The following is a 25083-nucleotide window of genomic DNA, read 5'->3' on the forward strand; positions in this document are numbered from 1 at the left end:
CAGAAAGGAGATGAGGCTCTATCAGAGAGGTTAAAGTATTCCTGATTGAGATGATGTAACTGATGTGGGACAGGAAGAGGCACAAGGGCCTGGTCTTTCGGCCACTTACCTGTCTAGGGTCCTCACACTAGCCTGCTCCACTCTGTTGAGGATGTCCAGAGGTGACTTGCTTTTGTTCCAGAATGCACCCCAGCCTAGGACACGAGCCAGATCATTGCCGGTTCCAAGTGGGATGACTGCCAGCTGACACTGCAAGAACAAAAGGAGACACCCTTTTCAGACAGTCTTTCTACCAAGCTTCACCCATGAAAGAACCCAGAGGGTACTCTTTGGGAAGAATTATGGTCTTAAAACCAGTGGATTTATGGGACTTCAGATTCTGGGGAAGGTAATGAGAGGATGTTTGCAATTGGGTGAAATTTTCCCTAAGGAGTTGGCCCCCAGTGTTAACAACACAGAACCTACTAAGTAAAGGGTAAAGTTGCCGGAATATGACAATATTCATGGCCATGCTTAAAGAAGAGAAATATAGCTGTGAATTTCTATCTGGGCTGGGCCAAGGAGGTTTGAAGTACGTCAGGAGACAAAGCTACTGGAGTGAGAAGAGCAAGGGGGCTGCCTAGGGACAGCAAGGAGACATAGAGGAAAGTTTCTGCCACTCTTGAGACTCAAGGAAGAAAATCAGTGGGCTCAGGAGGGGAAGGAAATTGGGGGTTGAGTGCTGTCTAAGACTACTTCTGTTTTGTTTGCTCTCCTCCCCTTCAACTCTTCACTTTGAAGCCTAGGGAACAGAGCACTGCTCATTCTTTCTGTCAACGTCACACAGATAGACAACCAGAAAACAGTGTAGATGAGTAGGCTTAGATTGGGAATCTACCAGTCAGGCTGAATATGAAACCTGGGGGAAACATATTTTACAGACAGGGAGGGCGAAGACTTGGGACTTCTTGGGATGGGCAGCTGCACACCCCTACTCTTTCTAGCAATGGCTAAAGTGAGTCATCCAGGGACTTACCTTTTCATGTAATCCAAAGGCATCAATCAGAGATAAGACCCAGCTCACGCTGCCATCTCCACCACAAACCAGAATGCGAAAGCGAGCAAAGTTCTTGAACATAGACAGCCTGGAAGGACAAAGAGGAAAGGGGGTCATTTCATGAACAGCTGGGTTTTGTAACTTTTCCTACAATGTATCAGGACACAAGGATTGCTGCTTTGGCACTCCGCTAACAGACCACCTGCCTTCTTTCCCTTAGCCCTTATCTCTCTGTGTATCTAAGACCATAGACCATCCCAGAGATCAGGCTTTGCCTCAACTCATTTTCTTTCTGTGCCTCTGGAAAACACTAGTAACCTAACCAGACCCATTTGCTGAGGCCCAGGAAGATGCCTTGCATGGTGGCCAGTGGGCTCACAGGAACCAGGACTGAGCAGCCAGATGGTCCCAAAATAAAACAGGTCTGTAGAGGAGATATATCTATTTGGTCCCAGGAAAGAGAGTTGCAGGAAAAGTAGACAGCAGTATCCATTTGTCTCTGTCTCTGAGGTTAGGAGGCATAGTTTTATGTTTTCCAATCAAAAAAGATAAAGCAAATCTGACAGGGGTTTGGACATGGGCTTGAAGGGATTTCTGGGAGAGGGCTAAGAGCCCTCCTACCAGCCAACCCAAAATGCTCTGGAGTTATGTGTTTGTGTCCTAACTTGAGAAAATAGACCTTTCCTGCCCAAATACAAGAACTGATTCCAAGGAGCCTATTTTAGTTTAGAATATATAGAGGGAAGACTCTCTTACATACCCAATCATATCCATGGGGTACATGCTTACCCTGCTTCAGGTCCACCCTTCAACAGGTCGAACACTTGAGATGGGTTAAGGTATTGCTTGAATTTTCGGAGGAAGACAATCCCCTGATGATCGCCACTTTTGGAGTTGATGAAGATGAGCAAGGGACATGAACAGGCTGATGACCAATCAAGATTCCAGAAGTCCGAAGATACTACTAATTGGCCTGACACAACGAAAAGAAAAAGAAGAAAAAAAAGAACAGACCCGTTGAGATGGAAACGAGACATGACTTAACATCACATTTTGCAATAACTTTTTGAGTATGAGTCTCAGTCTTTTGAGAATGAGGAGCAGAGGAAAAGTCAAGATACCACCCAGAGGGGCTTAAAAGTATTTGTCGTATTTGTCCAGCTGTCATCAGACAAATGACATTTGCTGAGCCACTACTACATGCCAAGCATCATGCCAGATACTGCTAGGGGTATAGTCCCTGCCTTCAAGCTCAGGAGAGAGACCCATACACAACAGTACGTTGGAACATAAGGAATAACGAAATTGGTGCCACAACCAAGGATTAGTAAAACTGCGAGGAAACTGAGGAAGGAGAGGATTGAGAACCCAGGAGGAAGACCAGCACACAACTAGTCCTTTCTCTGCCCAGGATACCTCAGTTCTTATAGTGAGAAGATACCAGATCAGGAGAGAGGGGAAGGAAAGGCTGTCATTTAGCCAGGAGCTAATAACAAAACATATCAATGTGGGGTGAAGCAAAGAGCTTTAATCACTTCTCTAAGGCTGTTGCAGAGCAATCTGTGTTATCTCACCAACTTCCCTGGGGAAACAAGACTATAGGAAAATTATCTGAACAAGGGAGAGGCTTTTAATAATCCCCAATATTGTAATTACCCATAGAGAAGTAGGGTTATAGCAGTCTTAATAACCAAAGCCTGCCAGCTCGTGCTGAGTCTCAGAGCCTGTTGGCAGGGAGACAGGCAGTGTGCAATGGCCTCCTAAGAGATGCTAGACAAATAGTGAGCCCCCAGGTCTCAGAGCTGTGGCTTGACAGGGATGCCTCCGCAAAAATAAATACACAGGGCAAAAAGCATGTGGCTCACTCCTCAGTGGGGGTGGGAGGAAGTGGGTTGAGAAGACCCATTTGTTTTAGCCTGGGTGAAAGGGAACCTGAAGGAAATCTACTTGAGCAGATTTCATAACTGGTTTGCCTGGAAAAATCGAAGGCAGGTTTCCTCTGTGGGCCAATTCCCACTCACTGGCCAGTGGAGCTTGAAGGCATCCTAAGCCAGCTAGCCAGTCATGCACCAAATTTTTAGGACTTGCCAGGACTCACAGCTACAAGGGGAGTCTTGCAGAAGCTGGGTCCCCTCACTAGCATAGCTCGGAAGTAGTTACTTTCCCTGAATACATTATCCAAAAGTAGTACCCCTTCCAACATTTTTTTACTAAAGTAATGTGTTGACACAATGGTAGTTAAGACACATTAATCCCTTCGTTCAATAAATATGTATGGAGGACATTCTCTGTGCCTGCTGTATGTCCTGAGAATACAGTGGTGGACAAGATAGAAATAGTCTCCGCCCTTGTGGAACTTATATTTTAATGGAGGAGACAGACCATAACAAAGAATTATAAAAAAGAATTTGCCATGAAGAAAAATAAGGTAGGGAAAGGGGGTAGATATTGGAAGGGGTGTTATTTTAGACAGAGTGGTCAGGGATGGCTTCTTTCAGGAGGTGACATTTGAGATGAAACTTGAATGAATGCAGGAGTGAGCAATGCAGGGAAGAGTTTTTTTGAGGGTAGGAAGAAGAATAAGTGCCAGGACCCTGAAAAGGGAGACTGTCTGGGCTGTCTGAGGACCAGTGAAGAGAATAGTATGGTTGTTGTGGAGTGAGTGAGGGGGGAGTGGCAGAAGATGAGGTCAGAGAGGTGACATGGGACAGATCCAACGGTAACAAGATGTTAGAGGAAGCAGTGCAAAAATAAGGGGAAGACTGTTCAGCACAGACTTGAGACGTCACAAGTCAGGTCTTAAGATATTTAAAGAAAGTAGTCAAAAGGTGTTAACTTTTTATGTGCTTGCTCCCCTACCAACCAACAATGCAGGTCCCAATTCATGGCCTAGCCCCAAGCTTACCTCTCCCTTGTTTTAGAACCTGTCTGTGCTCTGTGCTTCCCTTTCTCACTCTGCAACCCTCTGTCAACACCCTCTAAGTAAGCATATGACTTTGGGTATGCACCCTAATTAAAGGACTCATGGAAGCAACTTCTTGCCAACATCTAGTGGCTCTCTGAGGTGTGCTTGGAAGCAAGCACTTTCCCTGCCAGAGGTCCTGGAATAAACCTATCTATGCCCCCAATGTTTTTGTTTTGTTTAGTGTCAAAGGCCCTTTGGGGGTAGTTCCTCTCTAAAGGTGAGACAGCAGTGGCAGTGAGACCAACCACTGTGTACTATTTGGGCCTCAGTTTCCTTATCTTCAAAATAAATCATTCAAAAACTTAAATTAGTTTCCCAGTGTTTAGATGAAAATGGACCTTTAAAAGCCAATCATTAAGCTCATAACTTGGCTCCTAAAGATGAGAAGATGGTCAAACTTACTCATAACGAGAAATATACAAATTAAAACTAGACTATGTTATCATTTTTTTTTTCTTGTCTAGAACATTGGCAAAAAAAAAAAGATAACACACTTGACTGGGGAGGCCATGGGGAAATAGGCACTCTCATACACCAAGAATGGAAGTGCTGAGTGACACAAGCCCTGTGGAGGTGAATTTGACAGTATCTATGAAAATTACAGAGGCATATGCATTTTGACCTAGTAATTCCATTTCTCGGAATTTTTCATATAGACGTGTATGTAAAAGGATATGCATGAGGCTGTTCACTGTGGCATTATTTGCAATAGCAAAAGACTGAAAACTACTAAATTATTCATCATAGTGGACTGGTTAAATACATCATGCTATATCCATACAGCAGAATATCTTGTAACTGTAAAAAAGAGCGAGGAAGCAATTTGTTGATAAGGAAAAATCTCCAAAATATACTGTGAAGGAGAAAAAGAGTAAGGCGCAGAACAACGTGCATAGTATTAAAAGGGGTGGATAAGAATATCTATTTATATTTACTAGTATATACATGAAGAACTACTGGAAGGTATTTAAGAAACTAATGGCAGTATTGAACTGTGAGTGAGGATATGGGAGCTGTAGGAGATTGAGAAGATCAGAGAAAAGATAGCAGCAAGACTTTTCATTAAGTATTATGTGTATATATGTATTTCTTTTTAAAAAAACCGAACCATGTGAATATATTAACTAGACAAGAATTAAATTAAGAAATAGGAAAAACGAATTATACTAATGCTGTCTATAAATTAAATAGCCATGAGGGTGTAAACTAGAGTGAGCATAGGAAGCTTAGAGAGAAAATTCTGTAATTAAGGCAACTTGAACTTTAGCATCAAACCTCATCTGTGGATGGGAAGACAGTGGGACACAGCCCCAGCAGGAAGGCAGTCCCAGGAGACTACAGGGGCAGCCCCATCTAGCATTTCCCCCTGAGGAAGAGAATATCTGAATTTGAGCAAGGCCAAGTTTGTCAAGAGAATCTTGTGAACCAGGTGACAAAGATGGGTGCCACTGAGGGCAGAAATATTAAGATTTATAACCAGGTATGTTAAGATTTATAACCAGGTATGTTAAGATTTATAACCAGGTAATCCTTCCTACAAGATTGCTTTTGAATAGACTGATGTTAATCATAAGGGAGTGCCCAGTATTATTCCACAATTTTAATTGACAATTCACATGGAAACATAGAAGTCTGGCTTGTGAACTCTGAAGTACTCAAAGCTGGAGGAAGAGATACTGGATGACAGAATCAAGATTGAAAAATGACCTTGACAGGCTGACCGGTCAAAGTCTAGGGATGAAATGTAAAGTGAATAAATGTGAAGCTTGCCCTTTAGGCTCAAGGACATAAATTGTACCAGAACAGGACAATACGAACTTGACTTGGCAGCATCAAGTGTGAAAAGAGCTTAGAGGATTTAGTTGACTTTAAGCTCCTGATGAGTCAACAGCCTGAAAGAACCTTTCAAAAAAAGCTCATGTTTCTTTGAGCTGCATTAATATAACCACAGTGCCCTAAACAGGGAGCCAACAGTCCCACTCAAATTTATGCTGTTCACTCCACAGAAAGATGCGAAATTGGCATAGGTTGGCTTACCATTCTCTTCCCGTACTTTTAAAATCCTCCTTTACAAATGTCAACTCATTTAACCTTCATGACACACTTGAGTACAATTGTTATTCCTTATTGGCAGAAAACAAATGCCAGATTAATCACAGAGAGGTTAAGTAACTTGTCCAGGGGCATACAGTAAATGATTGAGTGTGTTTGTAGGTCTAGTAGTATCAGCAACATCTGGGACTTGTTAGAGATGCAAATTCCTGGGCCCCACCCAGATCTACTGAATCAAATGCTCTGGGGGTAGTGCCCAGAAATCTGTGTTTTAACAAGCCTTTCAGATGCTTCTGATACAACAACCACTGCACTTCACTATTTTTTCTCCATATGAGCCAGTGATGCTATCTTAGTCGTTGCTCAGCACTGAGCCTTACATACAGGCAGTATTCAGTAAATGTATTAAGGAATTCATATAACAAATCTTGACTGTGCGTATACCGTATACCCAGGTCTGAGTCAAGTGCTAAGGATACAGAGAGTTCACAGTCTGGGGTGGAAGACGGACACCATTATAATGGCATGTGTTAGGTGCTTTGAGATATGTCTTCTTGGTTTATAGCCAAAGAAGTAATTGACTTGTTTGGGAGAGTGGGAAGAGGCCATTACAGAAGCTGTCAAACAGAGAAGACAATGTTTGATTTTGAGCTGGACCCTAAAGGATAAGAGAAGGAATATACCAAGCAGACTGGATAGGAAAAAGGGATAATTGGAAGGAATTCTCAGAAATTAGAGTCTATTGACTGAATAAATATATGCGTGAACAGATGGGTGTGACTCAACGCTAGCAAGGGCCTTCTCAGAAAGTCATGAGCTGGATGCCCTCATGACTTCAGCTGGGTGCTGAAGAAAGGATTCTCTAGCTCAGCCAGGGGGCATTGAACCAGACCATCTTTAAGGACCTCACATGGCTAAGATTCTATGACTGGAAGATGCAAAAGATTTCTCTGGGATGGTACCTTCCAGTAGGAAACTTACTCATTAAAGGGCATAAGGCCACAGCCAAGAAGCCAGGAAGACAGAGTCAAGAAGATAGGGAAGTTTGAAAGACATTTCTAAGAAGTTCCAGGACAAGTAATGCATGATAGAAAGAAGGGCTGGCAGAGAGTGAGATTCAACTGGATCAAGATTGCAGATGACTAGGAGGAAAAGTTAAAAGCTAACTCATGGGATGTTAAATAAGACACCAAACAAAAAGAATAGATTAGCCCAGGTGCTCCTAAGCAATAATATTATATCACTGGTGGAAAGAAGAAGAAAGTAACAATGCCATTATTTAACAAGCTATAACACGCATAAGAAGTGATATAGGATAGGAAGAAATAAATTTTAAAAACACCAACACAAGGACAGGAAGCACAGAACATGTTTGGCCCAGTTACAAAGGAGAGGCGGCAATCCTCTTAACACCTATTTGGGGTCATTTGTGGCATGCTGAGGTGGGCCATCTGCTTAAAGACATCTTTGTCAGGTCTCTGTGGGGGTGAGCAAAATGTCTCAGATTCAAAACTAGGTTGATTTCACTACCAGCCTGATTTTGCTCAGCTGACCAGTTTGCTACTTTTCCTCTTGTATCAACCGTATCTTCCCCTAGTCCCTCATTCTCCTATCTAGGCAAGTATCTCTTATTTACTAAGTCATCAGTCTCATCACCGCTTTGGTCAACTACCTGGTGGGTGACTCCATGTGGATAACTATTTGAGTAGATCTCAGAATAATATATGCATGTATACCTGAGTGAAATTCAGTTTTGTGTCTTTACATGTTATTATGGGGACATATGAGTATACGTGCCTGCAGAAACCTGTGTGAATATTTCATTCCATGTACTAAGGTCTAGCTATATCTGTGTTAGGGTTGGAAAAATAACTGGAAGGATCTAGAGTGGCTGTGTGTGCGTGTGTGTGCACGTGCACATATATATGAGCACGCACATACACATGTGGTATGTCTAGTTCTAAAATATGTTGTAATGGCTACAGGAATCTTTGCCCCCTTCTGTTCTCTAAGGAAACCATCTACTCTTCTTTCTTTTCCTTTCTTTGCTTCCAGCTAATGCTGGCTCTTCCCTGGCAGTGAAGTGAGCAACTAGCATCTATACGGGGCTAATTTTTAAGTCAGTGAAACGAGGGTTCACTAATCACTCTTGGACCAGTGGATATCCCACACGTCAGAGATGGACAAATTAGCAAATTAGAGAAATCCAGATTAAAACATTCCAGGAAGAATTTGAACTTTCCTCCAGTAAGTGAAATTGACCATATATAGAGTGAAAGTAATCATACACAAACTGAAATTTATGAGCAGTGTATCTCTTCCCTGGCTTAGTGAAATAGTAGTATGTCAGTGGTAAGTATATTAGATTTCTAAATTTCTTAGTGTTAGTAAAATAGGTTAGGTCTTTTAAGCTGTGATATGTGATTTTGATCTTGACGGTTCCCATTCTTTAATAATGAGTAATGGGAGAAGCAAATGGACAAGTCAATGGCAAAAAGGAGAGTCTCTCAGAAAAAGCAAAGAAAAAGTAGGGAAGGAGAGGTGAATTCAAAACGCAAGTGCCAAAGAGTGAATCATCCCTGTGGGATCTGCACTTTTTATTAGGCTAGGAGACTAGGTATTTAGTTGCCCAAGAAGTCGAGGGATTTAATTTTATGGTCCTTTGAGGTTATGTTTTTAGATACTTAGGCCCTTCACATATTATCATCTATCCTCACAATAGATAGCTTCATTCCCATTTACAGATGGGGAAAGCAAAGCTCAGAAAATGTAAGTGACTAACCCAACATCACATATCTAGTAACTAAAGCTCATAATTGCCTAGCTCTTGTTTTTTTTCCTTACGTCATGATACCTCCATGTCTTACTTATTCTTAAACAAACACAAAAACGATACAAAATACCCTTCTCCTTGGCTCCTGCTTTTTTTGTTCTAACATTGCTAGACCTCTTGATAGAAGACTATACAAAGTTTATTCTTGCTGCATTGATTTCATTACTACCTCCTTTCTGCTCAACCTCCTATAAATGGTTAACATTTCTAAGGTTTTCTCATTTCCAAATGTCTCTACCATTCCCTTGGCACTTAGCATATGACACATTAAATTGTTAATTGTTGTATTATATCAGTAGCCTGAATCCACAATAATCAATAGCTCTGGCAATGCCCATGTCTTAGATCTTTCTGTAGCCTTCAGACACCTTGAGAACAGAGTTCTTAATAAATCACTAGTGTCCAGGAATTGACAAAGCATCAGTGAAGTTGGGGTAATGATCATGTTAGTTTCATATTTAGGAACAACATTGGTGTTCGTTTCCATTTTAAAAGTAACATAACCTGGCCTTCATGAAGTTCTTCCTTGACCACCTGGACACAAACTTATTTCATGACTTATCCAGTGTTTGGAAATCATGAAAAAGCTGAAATCAATTCTGATCAGAAACAATTGTGACCGAGCTACAGAGAACATGCCCACGTAGATATACACCAGAAAGAACAACATTCACAATCCCAAAGGTAAGAGAACCAGGAGCTAGCTATATACACATGCACATTCCTACTTCCCCAAAATGTTTGACTGGTTGAGGAGAGTAATTTAATTGCAGTCCTTCTTCCCAGACTTTGCACCTTCCCTGCATCCCCAATGTGCTTCTGAGGTTAAGATTTAACTACTCACCATCGCCTTTGGGGTCGCTTAGAGCAGTGGGAGGAATGACTGATGAGCGATGGCTTCCGAAGCAACATTCCTTGGAAAACCGTCTCCTACAGTCATCATGCACCTGAAACGACAAGAGAAGAGCAGAGAAAAAAAAGGAGGGGGAGAGAAAAGGATACCATTGATCAGTCTTGAGTTCCAATACCAAGATTTAGATCCTTAGTATTTAATCTCCCTTTCTGAGATTTGGTGCTATACATATATCCCTAACTCACCTGAACACCCCCATTCTACTCTGAGCCTACACTGTCCCTCAGTGTGGCCTCAGAACTCTGGTCCTTTCAAAGGTAGCTTTCAGAAGACACCCACCTACAGGCACTGAGAAATCACCAGTCCTAAGGCACAACCTTAGTGGCCTGCAGAACAGGGAATTTACGTGCAGTATAAAAGAGTTAATAATAATAATCTAATATTACACTTCAATCCTTATAACAACAGGTGTGTGAAGTAGAAAAGACATTATTGAATTCATTTTAAAAATGAAGATACCAAAGCTCAGAAAGGTAAAGGGTTTTGCCCAAGGTCAAACAGTTGGGAAGTGATAGCTGAGACTTTGCTGCCTTTCCCCCAAGCGGCCCATTCTTTCCAGATTTCTGACATCTTCAAGTGCCACTTCCTGGAAAATTACAGTTTCTAGGGGGCATGAACCTGGCCTGGTTATTCAAAAGCAATTGAAAAAAAAAAACAGAGGACAACCAGAGTCTTCTAAGAAGAAGCTCATACTTCAGTTTCTTCTTGTCTAGAAAACTTAGTTTTGGAGAAGCATCTAAAAGGCTAGAAATCTAGATCAGGGTCTCTCAACTTCAGCATTACTGATATTTTGAGCCAGATAGTTCTTTAAGAGAGGCTGACCTGTGCGTTGTAGGAGGTTCAGCAGAATCCCAGGCCTCTACCCACTCCATGTCAGTAGCACTTCCCTCCACCCTGAGTTGCAAAAATAAAAAAATGTCTCCACGCATTGACAAATGTCTCCTGGGGGCTAAATTACCCCCAGTTGAGGACCACTGGTTTAGAGGCATGGTAGTGTTGTAGTTAAGAGTGTGGTCGGCTGGGAATGGTGGCTTATGCTTGTAAGTCCAGCACTTTGGGAGGCCAAGGTAGGAGGATCGCTTGAGCCCAGAAGTTTGAGACCAGCCTGGGCAACATAGCAAGACTCCGTCTCTACAAAAAAATTAAAAAATTAGCTGGGCATGATGGCATGTGCCTGTAGTCCCTGCTACTCTGAGGAGGCTGAAGTGAGAGGAGCCCACCTCACACGAGCCCAGGAATTTGAGGCTGTAGTGAGCTGTGATTGTGCCACTGTACTCCAGCCTGGGTGGCATAGTGAGACCCTGTCTCAAAAACAAAAAACAAAACAAAAAAGAGCATAGTCTTTGCAGAATTATGTATGAATCAAGACTCTTGCTTACTGGCTGAATGACCTTGGACAAATCACTTCACTTTTCTGACCCTCACTTTCGTCATCTGTAAAATGGGAACAACGAGGCCCGGTTTAGGCTTATTGGAAGGAATAAATGAGATCATGTATATTAAGCACTCAGTATATAGTGGCAATAATAATGTGTTAATATTATCAACCATTTTTAATTAATAAAGGTTACAAGTTCCTAGGAAATAGTGAATGAGAAAGGGAGAAGGTTTCTCAAAGGCAGACTCAGAACTTATTTTTTAATTGCCCATACTGCCATTAGAGAGTTCAGCTTTTCCCATTTGTTAGTAGACCTCACCAATTAAGAAGCAACAAAGATGGTCTTAAATCTTTCTCCCAAAGGCTCCATAGTCAGATCTGGAAAGGCAGGATACTAAGCTTTATACTATGGAATCTGTTTAACCTGTTTTGAGGTAAGGGTTTCTTAGGTTTCTATCTATGTGTATACATGATCAAGTTCTAATCCACCCCCTCGCCAGGAGTTAAGTTCTCTAAATGTCAAGATGAGAAGAGTCTTACCGTAGAATTACACCACAGGCAGCGGAAGTCTTGAAGTCTTTGATAACTGCCACAGCTCTCATGACATACTGCACACTGAGAGCTGACAGGCATGTTTCCTTCTACCCATTGATGGGGCATGTTCTGCAGAAGGGTAAAAAGACACAGGAGGTAGAGGTTAGAGACATAAGGAGAGGAAGGGCCAACTGGAATAATTGTACTACTCCATGGAGGACATTAGGTAAATGACCCAAATGACCCTGCCCTCCCTACTCCAATGCTAGTAAACGATGACAAGTGGAGGAGGGAGGTTCATTCTTCCAGATAAGTTGGATTGTGAGCCTGGGACTTTGCTTATCTGGAGTTAGGAAGAAGTCTTCCTTCCCCTGTGTATCCTGGTTGAAGGGGACGTGGGAGAGGCCGACTGTGGGAAGACATGGCTAGTACTTACTACTTCATCTGCAGGCAGGAGGAGGTCATCAGTGACAGACAATGTATTCCACTTGCAGTCTTTGCTTGCTCTCAAAGCACATAATCTGTGAGATTTCACTTTGCACACTGTGAGAAGAGGAAGAAAAAAGATGGGTGTGAATCTGGTGGCAGTGAGGATTCTAATTCCCTTCCCTAAGCTGCTCTGAAAGTTAGAACACAGATGCATTCTAAATAGTTCTAATGCACCTCCAAAAACCTATTTCCAATAGGATCCAGTTCCTTTTTATTCTTACTGGCTAATCTTTTTATTACCCAACTTGAATGAAAATTGATGGTAAGAATGAGGTGATTTCTGTCTTTTTAACACTTGCGATAATATAGTCCTATCCCCCCACACTCATCCCTCTATTTTCATTCCCTTCATGTTAGTTTCCTCCCTTTTTCTTTCCTCAATCAGGGTTAACCTCACACCAGAGTCAGTGACCTAGTATGAGTTAATGATACTAAAGCCACATGAGTTCCTTCATCCCTATATCTGCCCACTGAGCTTCACTTCCTAAAGGAATCAGAAAGGTACCTTCACAGATGATGGCATCTCTAGATAAGGCAGGAATGCTCTCTCGACAAACATTGCAGTGCTGGGTCCGGTGGCTGTAGCTGGAGTACCAACAGTGCATTCCAACAAGAAAAGGGTTGTTTTCTGCTGCAGGTATCTAAAATAAATAAACGAGAAGAGAGAATGGAGGATGAATCACCGAGACGGATTAAAGAGGGCCTGAAAATCTGCTGCTAAGTCTAAAATGGCCTGCTGTATAGGTGTCAGAGCGTGTGAAGGGGAAGACTGAAAGTTGGAGCCAATACCTGGGACCTGGGATATTTTGTGTGCATTTTTGTTTGTTTTGCCAGTTGTTTTCAAAAACAAAAATAATAGAGGGGCAGATCCTGGAATAGAAGCTGAAGGCAGGAGTAATTATTTTATTTATTTATTTATTTTTTTTTGAGAGGAAGTCTTGATCTGTCACCAGGCTGTAGTGCAGTGTCGCAATCTCGGCTCACTGCAACCTCCGCCTCCCGGATTCAAGTGATTCTCCTGCCTCAGCCTCCCAAGTAGCTGGGACTACAGGTGTGCACCACCACGCCCGGCTAATTTTTGTATTTTTAGCAGAGACGGGGTCAAGTGATCTGCCTGCCTCGGCCTCCCAAAGTGCTGGGATTACAAGCGTGAGCCACTGTGCCCGGCCAGGAGTAATGATCTTTATACTGCTTGGCCAATCACTCTATTGTCTTAGTTCAAGCAAAAATGTGTTGTCGTGGCCTTGGCCTTGGTTCTCTAGCCAGGGAATAAAGACAGGAGGTAAGGCTCTGACTCTGGGCTAAGGAATATTATAATAAGGCTTTAACTACCTCCTGGAGGTATACACTTCCCTTCCTGGCTGCCAGGTGAGCAGAGCATTGCTTTACCTGGACAACAGTTTCATCTCAGGGGATTCTTTTAGGAGTCCCTTGAGTATTCTTTTAGGAATACCACGCTCTGACTGCCTACAGCAGTTTCCTGATTAATCAGCTTAATTCATTCAATAATCCATTAAACAAATATTTACTGAGTAAATACTTTGTGCTTGGCACTTTTCAAAGCATTTGAGATATAGTGAACAAGACACAACCCCTGCCTACATGGACTGGCATTCTTTTTGGTGTCCTCTTTCATGGTACTGAGTTTGACATTTTTTGTTAACATGCCTTAACATTTTTTGTTAAATGCGGCATTTGTATTTCACAGCCTGACTTTCATGACTGTAGGGAAGGCAAGGGTATACCAGCAACAGTTTTGAGATTGAAAGAAGGGAAGGGTGAGCACCGAAAAAACTCCAAGGACTCTTATACCTTTTCACTAATTCCTATGAATGTCTGATTTTCTCCTTCTCTGCCTTCCCCTGAAGTTTAGACATAGGCGTACACAGAGCTTTTCATTCTTGACATTATAATGAGTTGGGTGTGTAAAGGCATGACAAGACTTTAAAAAGAACTATATTTTCTTTCTGACATCAGTTGACAGTGGGGGGAGAGAGAGAGGGAGAGAGAGAGAGCTATTGAGGGCTTTAGCACATTAAGTATTCATCCTTGATCAATTTACATGAATTAGCTATCCAAGACATAGCCTGCACATTGCCCTCTCTGATCACTCCTTTCCACTTCTGGCATGCTGGTTACATGCTAAGCTACTGTTGATTTGACCTGGAACCTTCTGGAAGGGAAAGCTATTTTGATGAACTAAAGGCTCACATGTTCTGGGATTGCTTTGTGATTGTAATGTTTATTGTACATCAAGACACTGGAAAGCTCTAGGGTGATTAGAATAGAAGATGGAGAGTCCTGAGGAAGTGACATACTCTTGGCTTTGGCACTTTGAGCTCCTAGAACCTTTCTACTCCCCAAGTCACTAGATTGTAATTCTACAAGCATCTTTTTTTTTTCCTCCCAGTCTCCTCTCCTCCAATAATTACTAAGAACCTATTATGTATCATCTACCATGGTAGGCACTGGAGATACAGAGATGAATAAACCATAGTTGTTTCCCTCAAGGAATTTATAGTCTACTGGAGGAAACAAATTCTAAAACAGATCATTCCTGTATAGAGTGACAAGTGAAGCTCTTCTAGAATGTGCAAGGTTTCACAGGACTGCGTGGAAGAAATCCAGAGCTCTGCCTGGGTATAATATTAAATTTCATCGTCCAAATTGCCTACAGAATACAAAGGAACAGGTAAAATGGACATTGCTTAGGTTCAGCAGTTGAGGTGATGGAATTTATATTCCTTGTCTACATCCTATTCTGTAAGAAAATGTTGATGCTTCCCACCCTGGATGAGTATGTGTGGTGATTGAACTGTGTCCCCTCAGAAATATGTTCAAATCCTAACCCTTGGTACCTATGAATGTGACCTTACTTGGAAATAGGGGTTTAACAGATATAATCAAGTTAAGATGAGGCCATAATGGATTAGAACGGGCCCTAATCCAATGACTGCTATCCTTATAAGAAGAGAGGAATTTGGACACAGACACACACACACAAAGAGGAGAACACCTTGTGAAGATACAGAGCACACAGACACAGGGGAGAACACCAGGTGACAATGAAGGCAGAGATTGGAGTGATGCATCTGCAAGCCAAAAAATGCCAAAGTTTGTCTGCAATCACCAGAAGCTAGGAGGAGGCAAAGAAAGATCCTTCCCTAGGGTCATCAGAGAAAGCATGGCTCTGCAGATACCTTAATTTGGGACTTCTAGACTCTAAAACTGTGAGACAGTAAGTTGCTGTTGGTTTTAAGCCATCCAGTTTGTAGTTATTTTATTATGGCAGCCCTAGGAAACTAATACAGATTTTGGTACTGGGAAGTGGGGTGCTGCTGTAACAAATACCTGAAAATGTGGAAGTGGCTTTGGAACTGGGTAATGGGTAAAGACTAGAAGAATTTTGAGACACATGCTAGAAAAAGCCTAGATTGCCTTGAACCGAGTGTTTCTAAAAATATGAACATTAAAGGTGTTTCTGGTGAGGACTCGTGTGAATATGTGGAACATATTGGAAACTAAAGGAAAGGTAATACTTTTATAAGGTAGCAGAGAACATGGCTGATTTTGCTCTACTGTTGGGTAGAAAGTAGACTTTGTGAGCAATAAACTTGAATATTTGACTGAGGAGATTTCCAAGCAAAGTATAAGAGGTGCATCTTGGTTTCTCTTTGCTGTTTATAGTGATAAGTGACAGGGAAGTGATACAATGAGGAAAGAAATTGTGTTAGTCTGCTCAGGCATCATAAAAAAATAGCATAGACTGAGTGGCTTAAAAACAGAAATCTATTTTCTCACAGTTTACAGCTGGAAAGTCCAAGATCAAGGTATCAATCAATTCAGTTCTTGGTGAGGGCTTCCTTCCTAGCTTGTAGAAGGCCACCTTCTCACTGTGTACTCTTGTGGTTTTTCCTCAATGTGTGCATGTAGAGAGAGAGAGAGAGAAGAAAGAGAGAGAGAGAGAGAATATCTCTTTCTTTTCCTCTTATTATAAGGCCACAAATCCTATCGGATTAGGTCCCCACCCTATGGCCACATTTAATCTTATTTGCCTCCTAAATGTCCTCTCTCCAAAGTCACATTAGGGGTTAGGGCATCAACATATTAATTTGGGTGGAGGGCACACAATGCAGTCCATAACAGAACTATCAAGCAAAAAGTCACCAGAACTAGAAGATTTAGAAAATTCTCAGCCTATCCATATTGCAAAACCCAAGAAAGTGTGCTCTGCAGAGAACATCAAGGGTGTGTCTGGACAAACTTTTGCTGGAGAGATTAGATGTGGGACACCTGGCTCCGATTAACCACTTCAGCAGAACGCTGTCAGATTGGACTGGACTTGGACTTAAGGGGACAGATATGGGGTAAAATGAAGGAAGGTTGTCAGACTTCTGAGATTCTATAGGCATGAAACACACTGATAAAGCGACTCAGCTGTGAACATGTGTTATCCTTCAAGAAAATGGAAGAATGACTTCCAGGGGTAGCTCAGAGGCCAGCAAGGCTGCCGAGAGAGGCTCAGAGGCCAGAGATGCTGCTGTTGCCTTCGTAGGCCCAAAGATTGTGGGCCCAAGGGGCAGAGGCACTGCCTCCTTGGTTCCAGAGGTGGAGTTGTCTCCTGGGTTCCAGAAGGTGGGGCTATCTCCTTGGTTATGCAGGGGCTTGTGGGGGGATTGACACTCCAGTGAGCTAAGAGGGTAGGGTCAGAGAACAGAACACTTAGCCACAGAGAATTATTCTCAGGCCTGGAGAACCTGATGGAATTTGCCCTGCTGGGTTGCCAATTTTTTTTAAACCCGCAACCATTTTATTCCTTCCATTTTATCCCTTTCAAAATGGGAATATCTATCCTATGCCTGTCTCAACATTGTATTTTGGAAGCATATAGCTTGTTTTCTTGGTTTCACACGTCCATAGATGGAGAGGAATATTGCCGAGGATGGACCATACACAAAGTCTCATTCATACCTGATTTAGATTATTTACAAAATGATATTTTGGACTTAGATTTAACGCTGGAATATGCTATGGCTTTTGAAGATGTTGAGATGACAGTGAATGTATTTTGCACATTGGAAGGACATGAATTTGGGGGAGACTAGAGGGTGGACTCTTGTGGATTGAATTGTATCCCCCCAAAGGATATGTTCAAGTCCTAACGTCCACTACCTGTGACTGTGATTCTATATGGAAGTAGGGTCTTTGAAGATATAATAAATTTAAGATGAGATCATACTATATTATGGTAGGCCTCAATCCAATGACTGCTATCTTTATAAAAAGAGAAATTTGAACATAGGTACATACAGAGAGGAGAACACCATGTGAGGATACAGAGGGAACACAGGGGGGAATACTATGTGATGATGAAGGCAGAGATTGGAGTGATGTGTCAGCAAACTAAGGAACACCAAGAATTACCAGCAACCACCAGAAGCTAGGAAGAGGCCAAAAAAAAATCCTCCCCTAAATCTTACAGAGAGATCATGGCCCTGTTGACTTGTTGATTTCAGACTTCTAGCCTCCAGGACTCTGAGAAAATAAATTTCTGTTGCTTTCAGCCACAAAATTTGCAGTAATTTGTTACAGCAGCCTTAGGAAACTAATACAGTATGTCATTACAGGTCTTCTTACTTGTTGACACAGATTAAAAATCCATTTTGAAGACAGATTTAAAACTGTGGCATGTACGCAAACCAGGGATCTCTAAATGCTAAAGAAAGTAGTTTTCTTTAAAGCTTTCAGTGTGTGGTTGTTGGGTTTTTGTGTTTGATTTTTACTGTCTGTAAAATACTTAGGTGAATACATTCATGCAGTCCATTGCTCCAATCGGATTCTTCATTTGCAATGGACTGAATGCTTGTGTACCCCCTTCATATCATATGTTGAAATCCTAACCCTCAAGATTATGGTATTAGGAGATGGGGCCTTTGGGAGGTGATTAGGTCATGAGATTGGAATCCTCATGAATCGGATTAGTGCCCTTATAAAAGAGACCCCAGAGACCCATCTCAGTCCCTTTTCCACCATATGAAGACACAAGAAGACAATTGTCTATGAACCAGGAAGTGGGTCTTCACCAGACACTGAGTCTGCCAGTGGCTTGATCTTGGACTCTCTGGCTTCCGGAAGTGTGAGAAATAATGTTTGCCATTTTAAGCCACCTAGTCTGTGGAATTTTTTTATAGCAGCCCAAACTGACCAAGACAGGAATTGGTACTGAGAAGTGAGGAGTATTGCTATAACAAATACCTAAAAATGTAGAAAAACTTTGAAACTGGGTAATGGGTAGAGGTTAGAAGAGTTTTGAGGTACATGCCAAGAAAGCCTAGATTGTTCTGAATAGAATTTTAAAGGAGATTTTGGTGAGAGCTCAGAAAGGGAAAAGGAGAACTGTAGAGAAAGCTTCTATCTTCTTAGAGTATACCTGAGCAATCATGAACAGAATTTTGGTAGAAATGTGGACCGGCCAAGAACATGTTACTGGACAATAAAGAAAAAGTGATTGTTGTTATAAAGTGGCAAAGAACTTGCCTGAATTGTGTTTGTATTCTAGTGTTTGATGGAAAGTAGAACTTGTGAATGATGAAATTCGATATTTAGCTGAGGATATTTGGTTCCTCCTGACTGCTTATAGTAAAATGTAAGATAGAGAGTGACATCAACAAGATGGTGGAATAGGAGTTCTCCAGCTTCACTCCCTGCACTACAGAAATCCAACTGGCAACTATCCACGGGCAAGAATACCATTATGAACATCCCAGAACTTTGGAGTGAGGCTGAGACACCCCCCTTGGACCACAGAACTGAGAAAACCCAGGGTCAAATGGTAAGAGTAATGGTTCTGTTTGACTATGCCGCTTCCCCCTCAAGCTGGTGCAGTGCCACAGAGAATTTCCCTGGAGTTATGGATTCTAAGTGGGAAAAGAGAGTTGAAGGCAGATATTCAGCTTCCTCACATTTTGGGACCCTTCACAGGAAGTCCACTCCTGTCTTGTCCCACGGGAAACATTGGTAGTACCAGCAGGGCTAGGTCACTTGGGGTCAGTAAGAAACAAAAAATGGGGTGGGGCTCACAGTAATCAATGTATAGATCTTGGTGGCTGCTCTGTGTTCCTGCCAATGGAAGTGCCACATCAGAGGAGCTTGCCAATAGCACCATGCTGCAGGAAACATGGTCCATGGGTCTTCCAGGCTTGAATCCCTAGCTGGCTTCTTCAGACAACCTGGGTGCTCTGATTAACTCTTCCCCAGGCCAAGGGATAACTGTTAGGCCAGCGATTACCCATGGAGGAACACCTGGCCCCATCCAACCCTAGTGTCAGAGAGGTGATCCAATAAATTCTGATGCTCATTGACAACAAAGCCAGACAAGGACACAACAAAAAAAGAAAACTACAGGCTAATATTCCTGACAAACACAGATGCAAAAATCCTCAATAAAATATTAGCAAACTGAATTTAAGAATACATTAAAAGAATCATTTACCATGATCAAGTGGGATTTATCCCTGAGATAAAAAGATGATGCAACATACATAAATCAATAAGTGTGATTCACCATATCAACAAATGAAGAATTCAAATCACATGATAATCTCAGTGATGCAGAAAAAGCATTTGACAAAATTCAAGACCCTTTCATGATTTAAAAAAGAAAAAAACCTCTCAACAGATTAGGTATAGAGGGAATGTAACCAGCATAATAAAGGCCACGTAACAAACTGATAACTAGTATCATTCTAAATAGTAAAATGTTGAAAGCTTTTCCTCTAAAATCAGGGACAAGGATGCCCACTCTCATCACTTCTTTTCAAATTCTGATAATTATCATATGTAAAAACCAGAGCAATTAGGCAGGAGAAATAAATAAAAGATATCCTAATAGAAAAGAAACAAGTGAAATTGCCTTTAGTTGCTGATGACATGACCTTATATATTTAAAAAAACCAAAGACTCTACCAAAAAACTGTTAGAACTGATAAACAAATTCAGTAAAGTTGCAGGATATAAAATCAACATACAAAAATCAGTAGCATTTTATATACAGGTTGAGTATCTCTTATCCAAAATGCCTGGGACCAAAAAGTGTTTCAGATTTCAGATTTTTCAGGATTTTGAGGTATTTGCATTATACTTTCCTGTTGAGCATCCCAAATCCAAAAATCTGACATCTGAAATGCCCCAATGAGCATTTCTTTTAAGCATCATCTTGGTGCTAAAAAAGTTTTGGATTTTGGGGCATTTCGGGTTTGGGATTTTGAAATTTGTGATGCTCAACCTGTACCAATAATGAACTATGTGAAAAGGAAATTAAGAAAACAATCCCACTTACAATAGCAACAAAAAAGAAAATACTTAGGCGTAAATTTAACCAAGGAAGTAAAAGACCTGCATACAGAAAACTATAGAATATCAATTAAAAAATGGAAGAAAACACAAATAAATGGAAAGATATGTTGTGTTCATGGATTGGAAGAATTAATTTTGTAAAAAATATTCATACTACCCAAAGCAATCTACAGATTCAATGCAATCCCTATCAAAATTCCAATGTCATTTTTTGAACACCTTTCCTCTAAGATCATCCAATGTCATTTTTCACACAAATGGAAAAAAATCCTTAAATTTGTATGGAACCAAAAAAGACCCTGAATAGCCAAAACAATCTTGACCAAAAAGAACAAAGCTGGAAGCATCACACTTGCTGATTTCAAAACATATGTAAAGTGATTATAATTAAAACAGCATGGTACTGGCATAAAAACAGATACACTGACAAATGAAACAGGGTAGGAAACCCAGAAATAAACCCATGCATTTACAGTTAACTGACAAAAGTTGACTGACAGCTTTTGACAAAGTTGCCAAAAACACAAAATGGAGAAAGGACAGTCTTTTCAATAAATGGTGTTGGCTGGATATCCACATACAGGAGAACAAAATTAGACCCTTATATGAGGGGTCCTGAACCCCTGAGCCACAGATTGGTACCAGTCCATGGCCTATTAGGAACCAGGCCGCACAGTAGGAAGTGACCAGTGGACGAGTGAGCATTACTGCCTGAGCTCTGCCTCCTGTCAGATGAGCAGTGGCATTAGATTCTCATAGGAGTGAGAATCCTATTGTGAACTGCACACATGAGGGCTCTAGGTTGCACACTCCTTATGAGAATCTAACTAATGCCTGATGATCTGAGGTGGAACAGTTTCATCCTGAAGCCCCCCTACCAATCCCCAACCACAGTCCATGGAAAAATTGTCTTCCATGGAAACTAATCCCTGGTGCCAAAAAGTTTGAAGACTGCTGCCTTATACCATATTAAAAAATCAATTCAAAGTGGGTTAAAGACTTAACTGTAAAAGCTGAAACTGTAGAACTACTGTGATAACACAAGGGAAAAAGCTCCTCAACATTGGTCTGGGCAAGGATGTTTTGGCTCTGACCCCCAAAGCACAGGCAACAAATGCAAAACTGGACAAATGAGATTACATCAAACTAAAAATCTTCTATACAGCAAAGGAAATAATTAACAAAGTGAAAAGACAACACACAGAGTGGAAGAAAATATTTGCAAACCATACATCTGATAAGAGGATAATATCCAAAATATATAAGGAACTGTAACAACTCAATAGCAAGAAAACAGCCCAATTAAAAATGGCAAGAGACCTGAACAGATATTTCTCAAAAGAAGATATACAAATGGCCAATAGGTACAGGAAAAAATGCTCAATATCATTAATCATTAAGGAAGTGAAAATTAAAACCACATTGAGATATCACACCACACCTGTTAGAATGGCTTTCTAACAAAAAAGATGAAAGATAATAAGTGTTGGAGGGGATGTGGAGAATAGGGAACTCTTAGGCATTGTTGGTAGGAATGTAAATTAATATAGCCATTATGGAAAATGGTATAGGGGTTCCTCAAAAAACCTAAAAATAGAACAACCATATGATCCAGTAGTTCCATTTCTAGGTATATGTGAAAAGAAACTGAAATCATTCTGTCAAAGGGATATTTGCACTCCCAAGTTCACTGCAGCATTATTCACAATAGTCAAGATATGTGTCCATCAACAAATGAATGAATAAATAAAATGTGGTATATATACATGATGGAATGCTATTCAGCATTAAAGAAGAGGGGAATTCTATCATTGGTGACAACATGGGTGAATCTGGAGGACATTATGCTAAGTGAAATAAGCTAGCACAGAAAAACAAATACTGCATGATCTCATTTATATATGGAATCTGATAAAGTTGAACTCAAAGAAGTAGAGAATAGAATGGTGGTTGAGGGAGAGGAGGAGGGAATGGGGAGATCAAAGGGTACAAAGTTTCAGATAGACAGGAGGAATGAATTTTGAGATCTACTGTGCAGCAGGGTAACTATAGTCAATAACAATGAATTATATAGAGTATTTTTAAATAATTAAGAGAGTAAATTTCAAATACCTCACCATAAAAAATGATAGGTAATCGGGGTGATGGATATGTTAATTAGCTTGATTTAATCATGCCACCTTGTATACATATGTGAAAGCATCACATTTTACTCCATAAATCTGTGTAATTATGATTTGTCAATCAAAATTAATAATAATTTTTAAAAAGAAACATAAATAAATAGCTCATTAATCAGTTTTATTTTGATTATAGTTAAAATTATAATATTGTACATATATTTGGTTAATAAAATGTTATTAAAATGAAAAATGTGAGAGGAGATAAATGAATTGAGGATGGAATTGTTAAGCAAAAACCCCATAGAATTTAGAGATTTTGGAAAATTCTCAGTCTGTCCACATTACAAAAAATAAGAAAATATGTTTGAAAAGGTGTGAAAGACCCACTATTTGATAAAGAGATTAGTGTGGATGTCAATCACAGACTTCATTAGCCATCTCTACAAAAGCCAGGAATAGAGATGGGATTATAGTAGCAGAACCACTGTCAGCTGAGACTAAAGGAAATTGAGAAAATGGGACGCAACAAAGAAGACCCTACAGGACTGGACCATAGAACTATTCGGATGCGAACTTCTTCAAGACAAGTAAAGAATGATCCCAAAGGTGATTCAGAGATCAATAGGGCTGCCATCCCACCACAGGCCCAAAGTGCACAGTTCTAGGTGGCAAGGCTGCCTCCACGTCAATTTCAAAGGGTAGAACCAATGCCCAGCAGAGCTGTGGGGACGGAACAGTCCAGCAGAGCCCTGGGGACTTGCCCCTGTTCTAACAGAGAATCATGCCATGAATAGGGCCACTGTAGAGAGCCACAGCATTGGCACTGCCCTGCTGATCTGTGGGAGTGATGTTGCCACCCGCGTAGGTCTGGAAGGCAGAGCATTGAGCCAGAGGATTACAGATGCTCCCAGTTTACTATGGGGTTACATCCTGATAAACCCAGTAAGTTCGAAATATTGTTAAGTCAAAAATGGACGTTTTGTAGACATGATGGGATGTAAAAACACAAAGTACAATATCTCCCAAGACTTTGGCAACACAGTGCACTGTAGAATATGGGTTGTTTACCCTCAAGATTGAGTGGCTCACTGGGAACTGTGGCTTGCTGCTGCTGCCCAGCACAGTACTGCCTATCACTACCTCAGGAAAAGATCAAAATTCAAAATTTTGAAATACTGTTTCTACTAAATGTATATTGCTTTTGCACCATTGTAAAGTCAAAAAGCTGTGAGTCCAACCATCGTAAGTTGGAGACCACCTGTATTCTCCAAACTTAAGGTCTCATGGAGCTTGCCTTGCCAGGTTTTGGACTTGCCTGGGACCTGTCATTTCTTCCTTGTTTTTTATTTCTCCCTTTTAGAATGAGAATGTCTATCCCATGCCTAGTTCACCATTTCTATTTTGGAAGGACATAACTTGTTTGACTTCATGGGTTCACAGCTGGAAATAAATTTTGTCCAAGGCTGTCTCACCCATATCTGATATAAATGATATTTAGATGATACTTTAGACTTTAGAATTCACGTTGGAATGAGTTAAGACTTTTGGAATTTTTAGGTGAAATGAATGTATTTCACATGTGAGAAGGCCATTAATTTGGAGGTGTGCAGGGGCAGATGGCAATGCACTGAATGCATGCTCCCCACACGTTATAGGAAGTGATGGATCCCTCATGAATGAGATTAGCGCTCTTATAAAAGGGACCCCAGAGAGTTTTCTTGCTCCTTTTTCTGCCATATGAGGATACAATCAGAAGACTCCCATCTATGAACCAAGAAGCAGCCCCTTACCAGACACTGAACCTGCCAGTCCCTTGATCTTGGACTCTACAGCCTCCAGAAGTGTGAGAAATACATGTTTGTTGTTTAAGCCACCTAGTCTATGGTATTTTTATTATGGCAGCCTGAACTAAGACATCACTGATGTAGGGCAGCTAAGGGTACTTTCTCCACCTCCTGAATTCCTTTCAGCATAATCGAGAAGTCAGATATGTGTATTAATTATTTGTCTATTAGTTAAATGAAAGCTTATTGACTCCAAAGCACTTTCCAAATGTGAGGATTTAGTAATATTAAGTGTTTGCAAAGTACATAAAAGTATCAGGTGAAATATCCCACAAAGCACAAAGTCGGCTACAGATATAATTCCATAAAGGAGACTTTTTGGGGATGGCTTACATGATAAAATGTTGAGTTTAGATAAAACAAAGTCAGTGGTTTGTGCTTTAATGTGAACTAAATTGCTCAGTTCTATCAAGGTTTGGGGAACTACAGAAGAGTGTTAGGGCCTCCCAGGTTGGCCATTGGTAGGGTGACCATGTTGTCCAAATTGGGCCACTTTCTACAGTGAAAGGGGAGCTGTTAATACTTATGCTGGGACAAGTGTAAACTGGGCTCAGCCTGAGC

The 25083-nt window shown here is 41.0% G+C and overlaps 1 protein-coding gene across 2 annotated transcripts in view; it reads right to left on the reverse strand.

Annotated features, from left to right (window-relative positions):
- DGKK (diacylglycerol kinase kappa) overlaps nt 1-25083 on the reverse strand; it is a 106237-nt gene that overhangs the window by 26726 nt on the left and 54428 nt on the right. For both annotated transcript variants that reach the window (XM_024240406.3, XM_024240407.3), the window contains exons 5-11: nt 12706-12841; nt 12148-12254; nt 11718-11840; nt 9731-9833; nt 1826-2009; nt 1016-1124; nt 110-249 (exon numbers count right to left, since the gene is read on the reverse strand). In XM_024240406.3, the coding sequence (XP_024096174.2) occupies nt 110-249; nt 1016-1124; nt 1826-2009; nt 9731-9833; nt 11718-11840; nt 12148-12254; nt 12706-12841 (902 nt within the window). The remainder of the gene's footprint in view (nt 1-109; nt 250-1015; nt 1125-1825; nt 2010-9730; nt 9834-11717; nt 11841-12147; nt 12255-12705; nt 12842-25083) is intronic.

The sequence above is a fragment of the Pongo abelii genome, chromosome X (genome assembly GCF_028885655.2).
Source record: "Pongo abelii isolate AG06213 chromosome X, NHGRI_mPonAbe1-v2.0_pri, whole genome shotgun sequence".
Lineage (NCBI taxonomy): Eukaryota > Metazoa > Chordata > Mammalia > Primates > Hominidae > Pongo > Pongo abelii.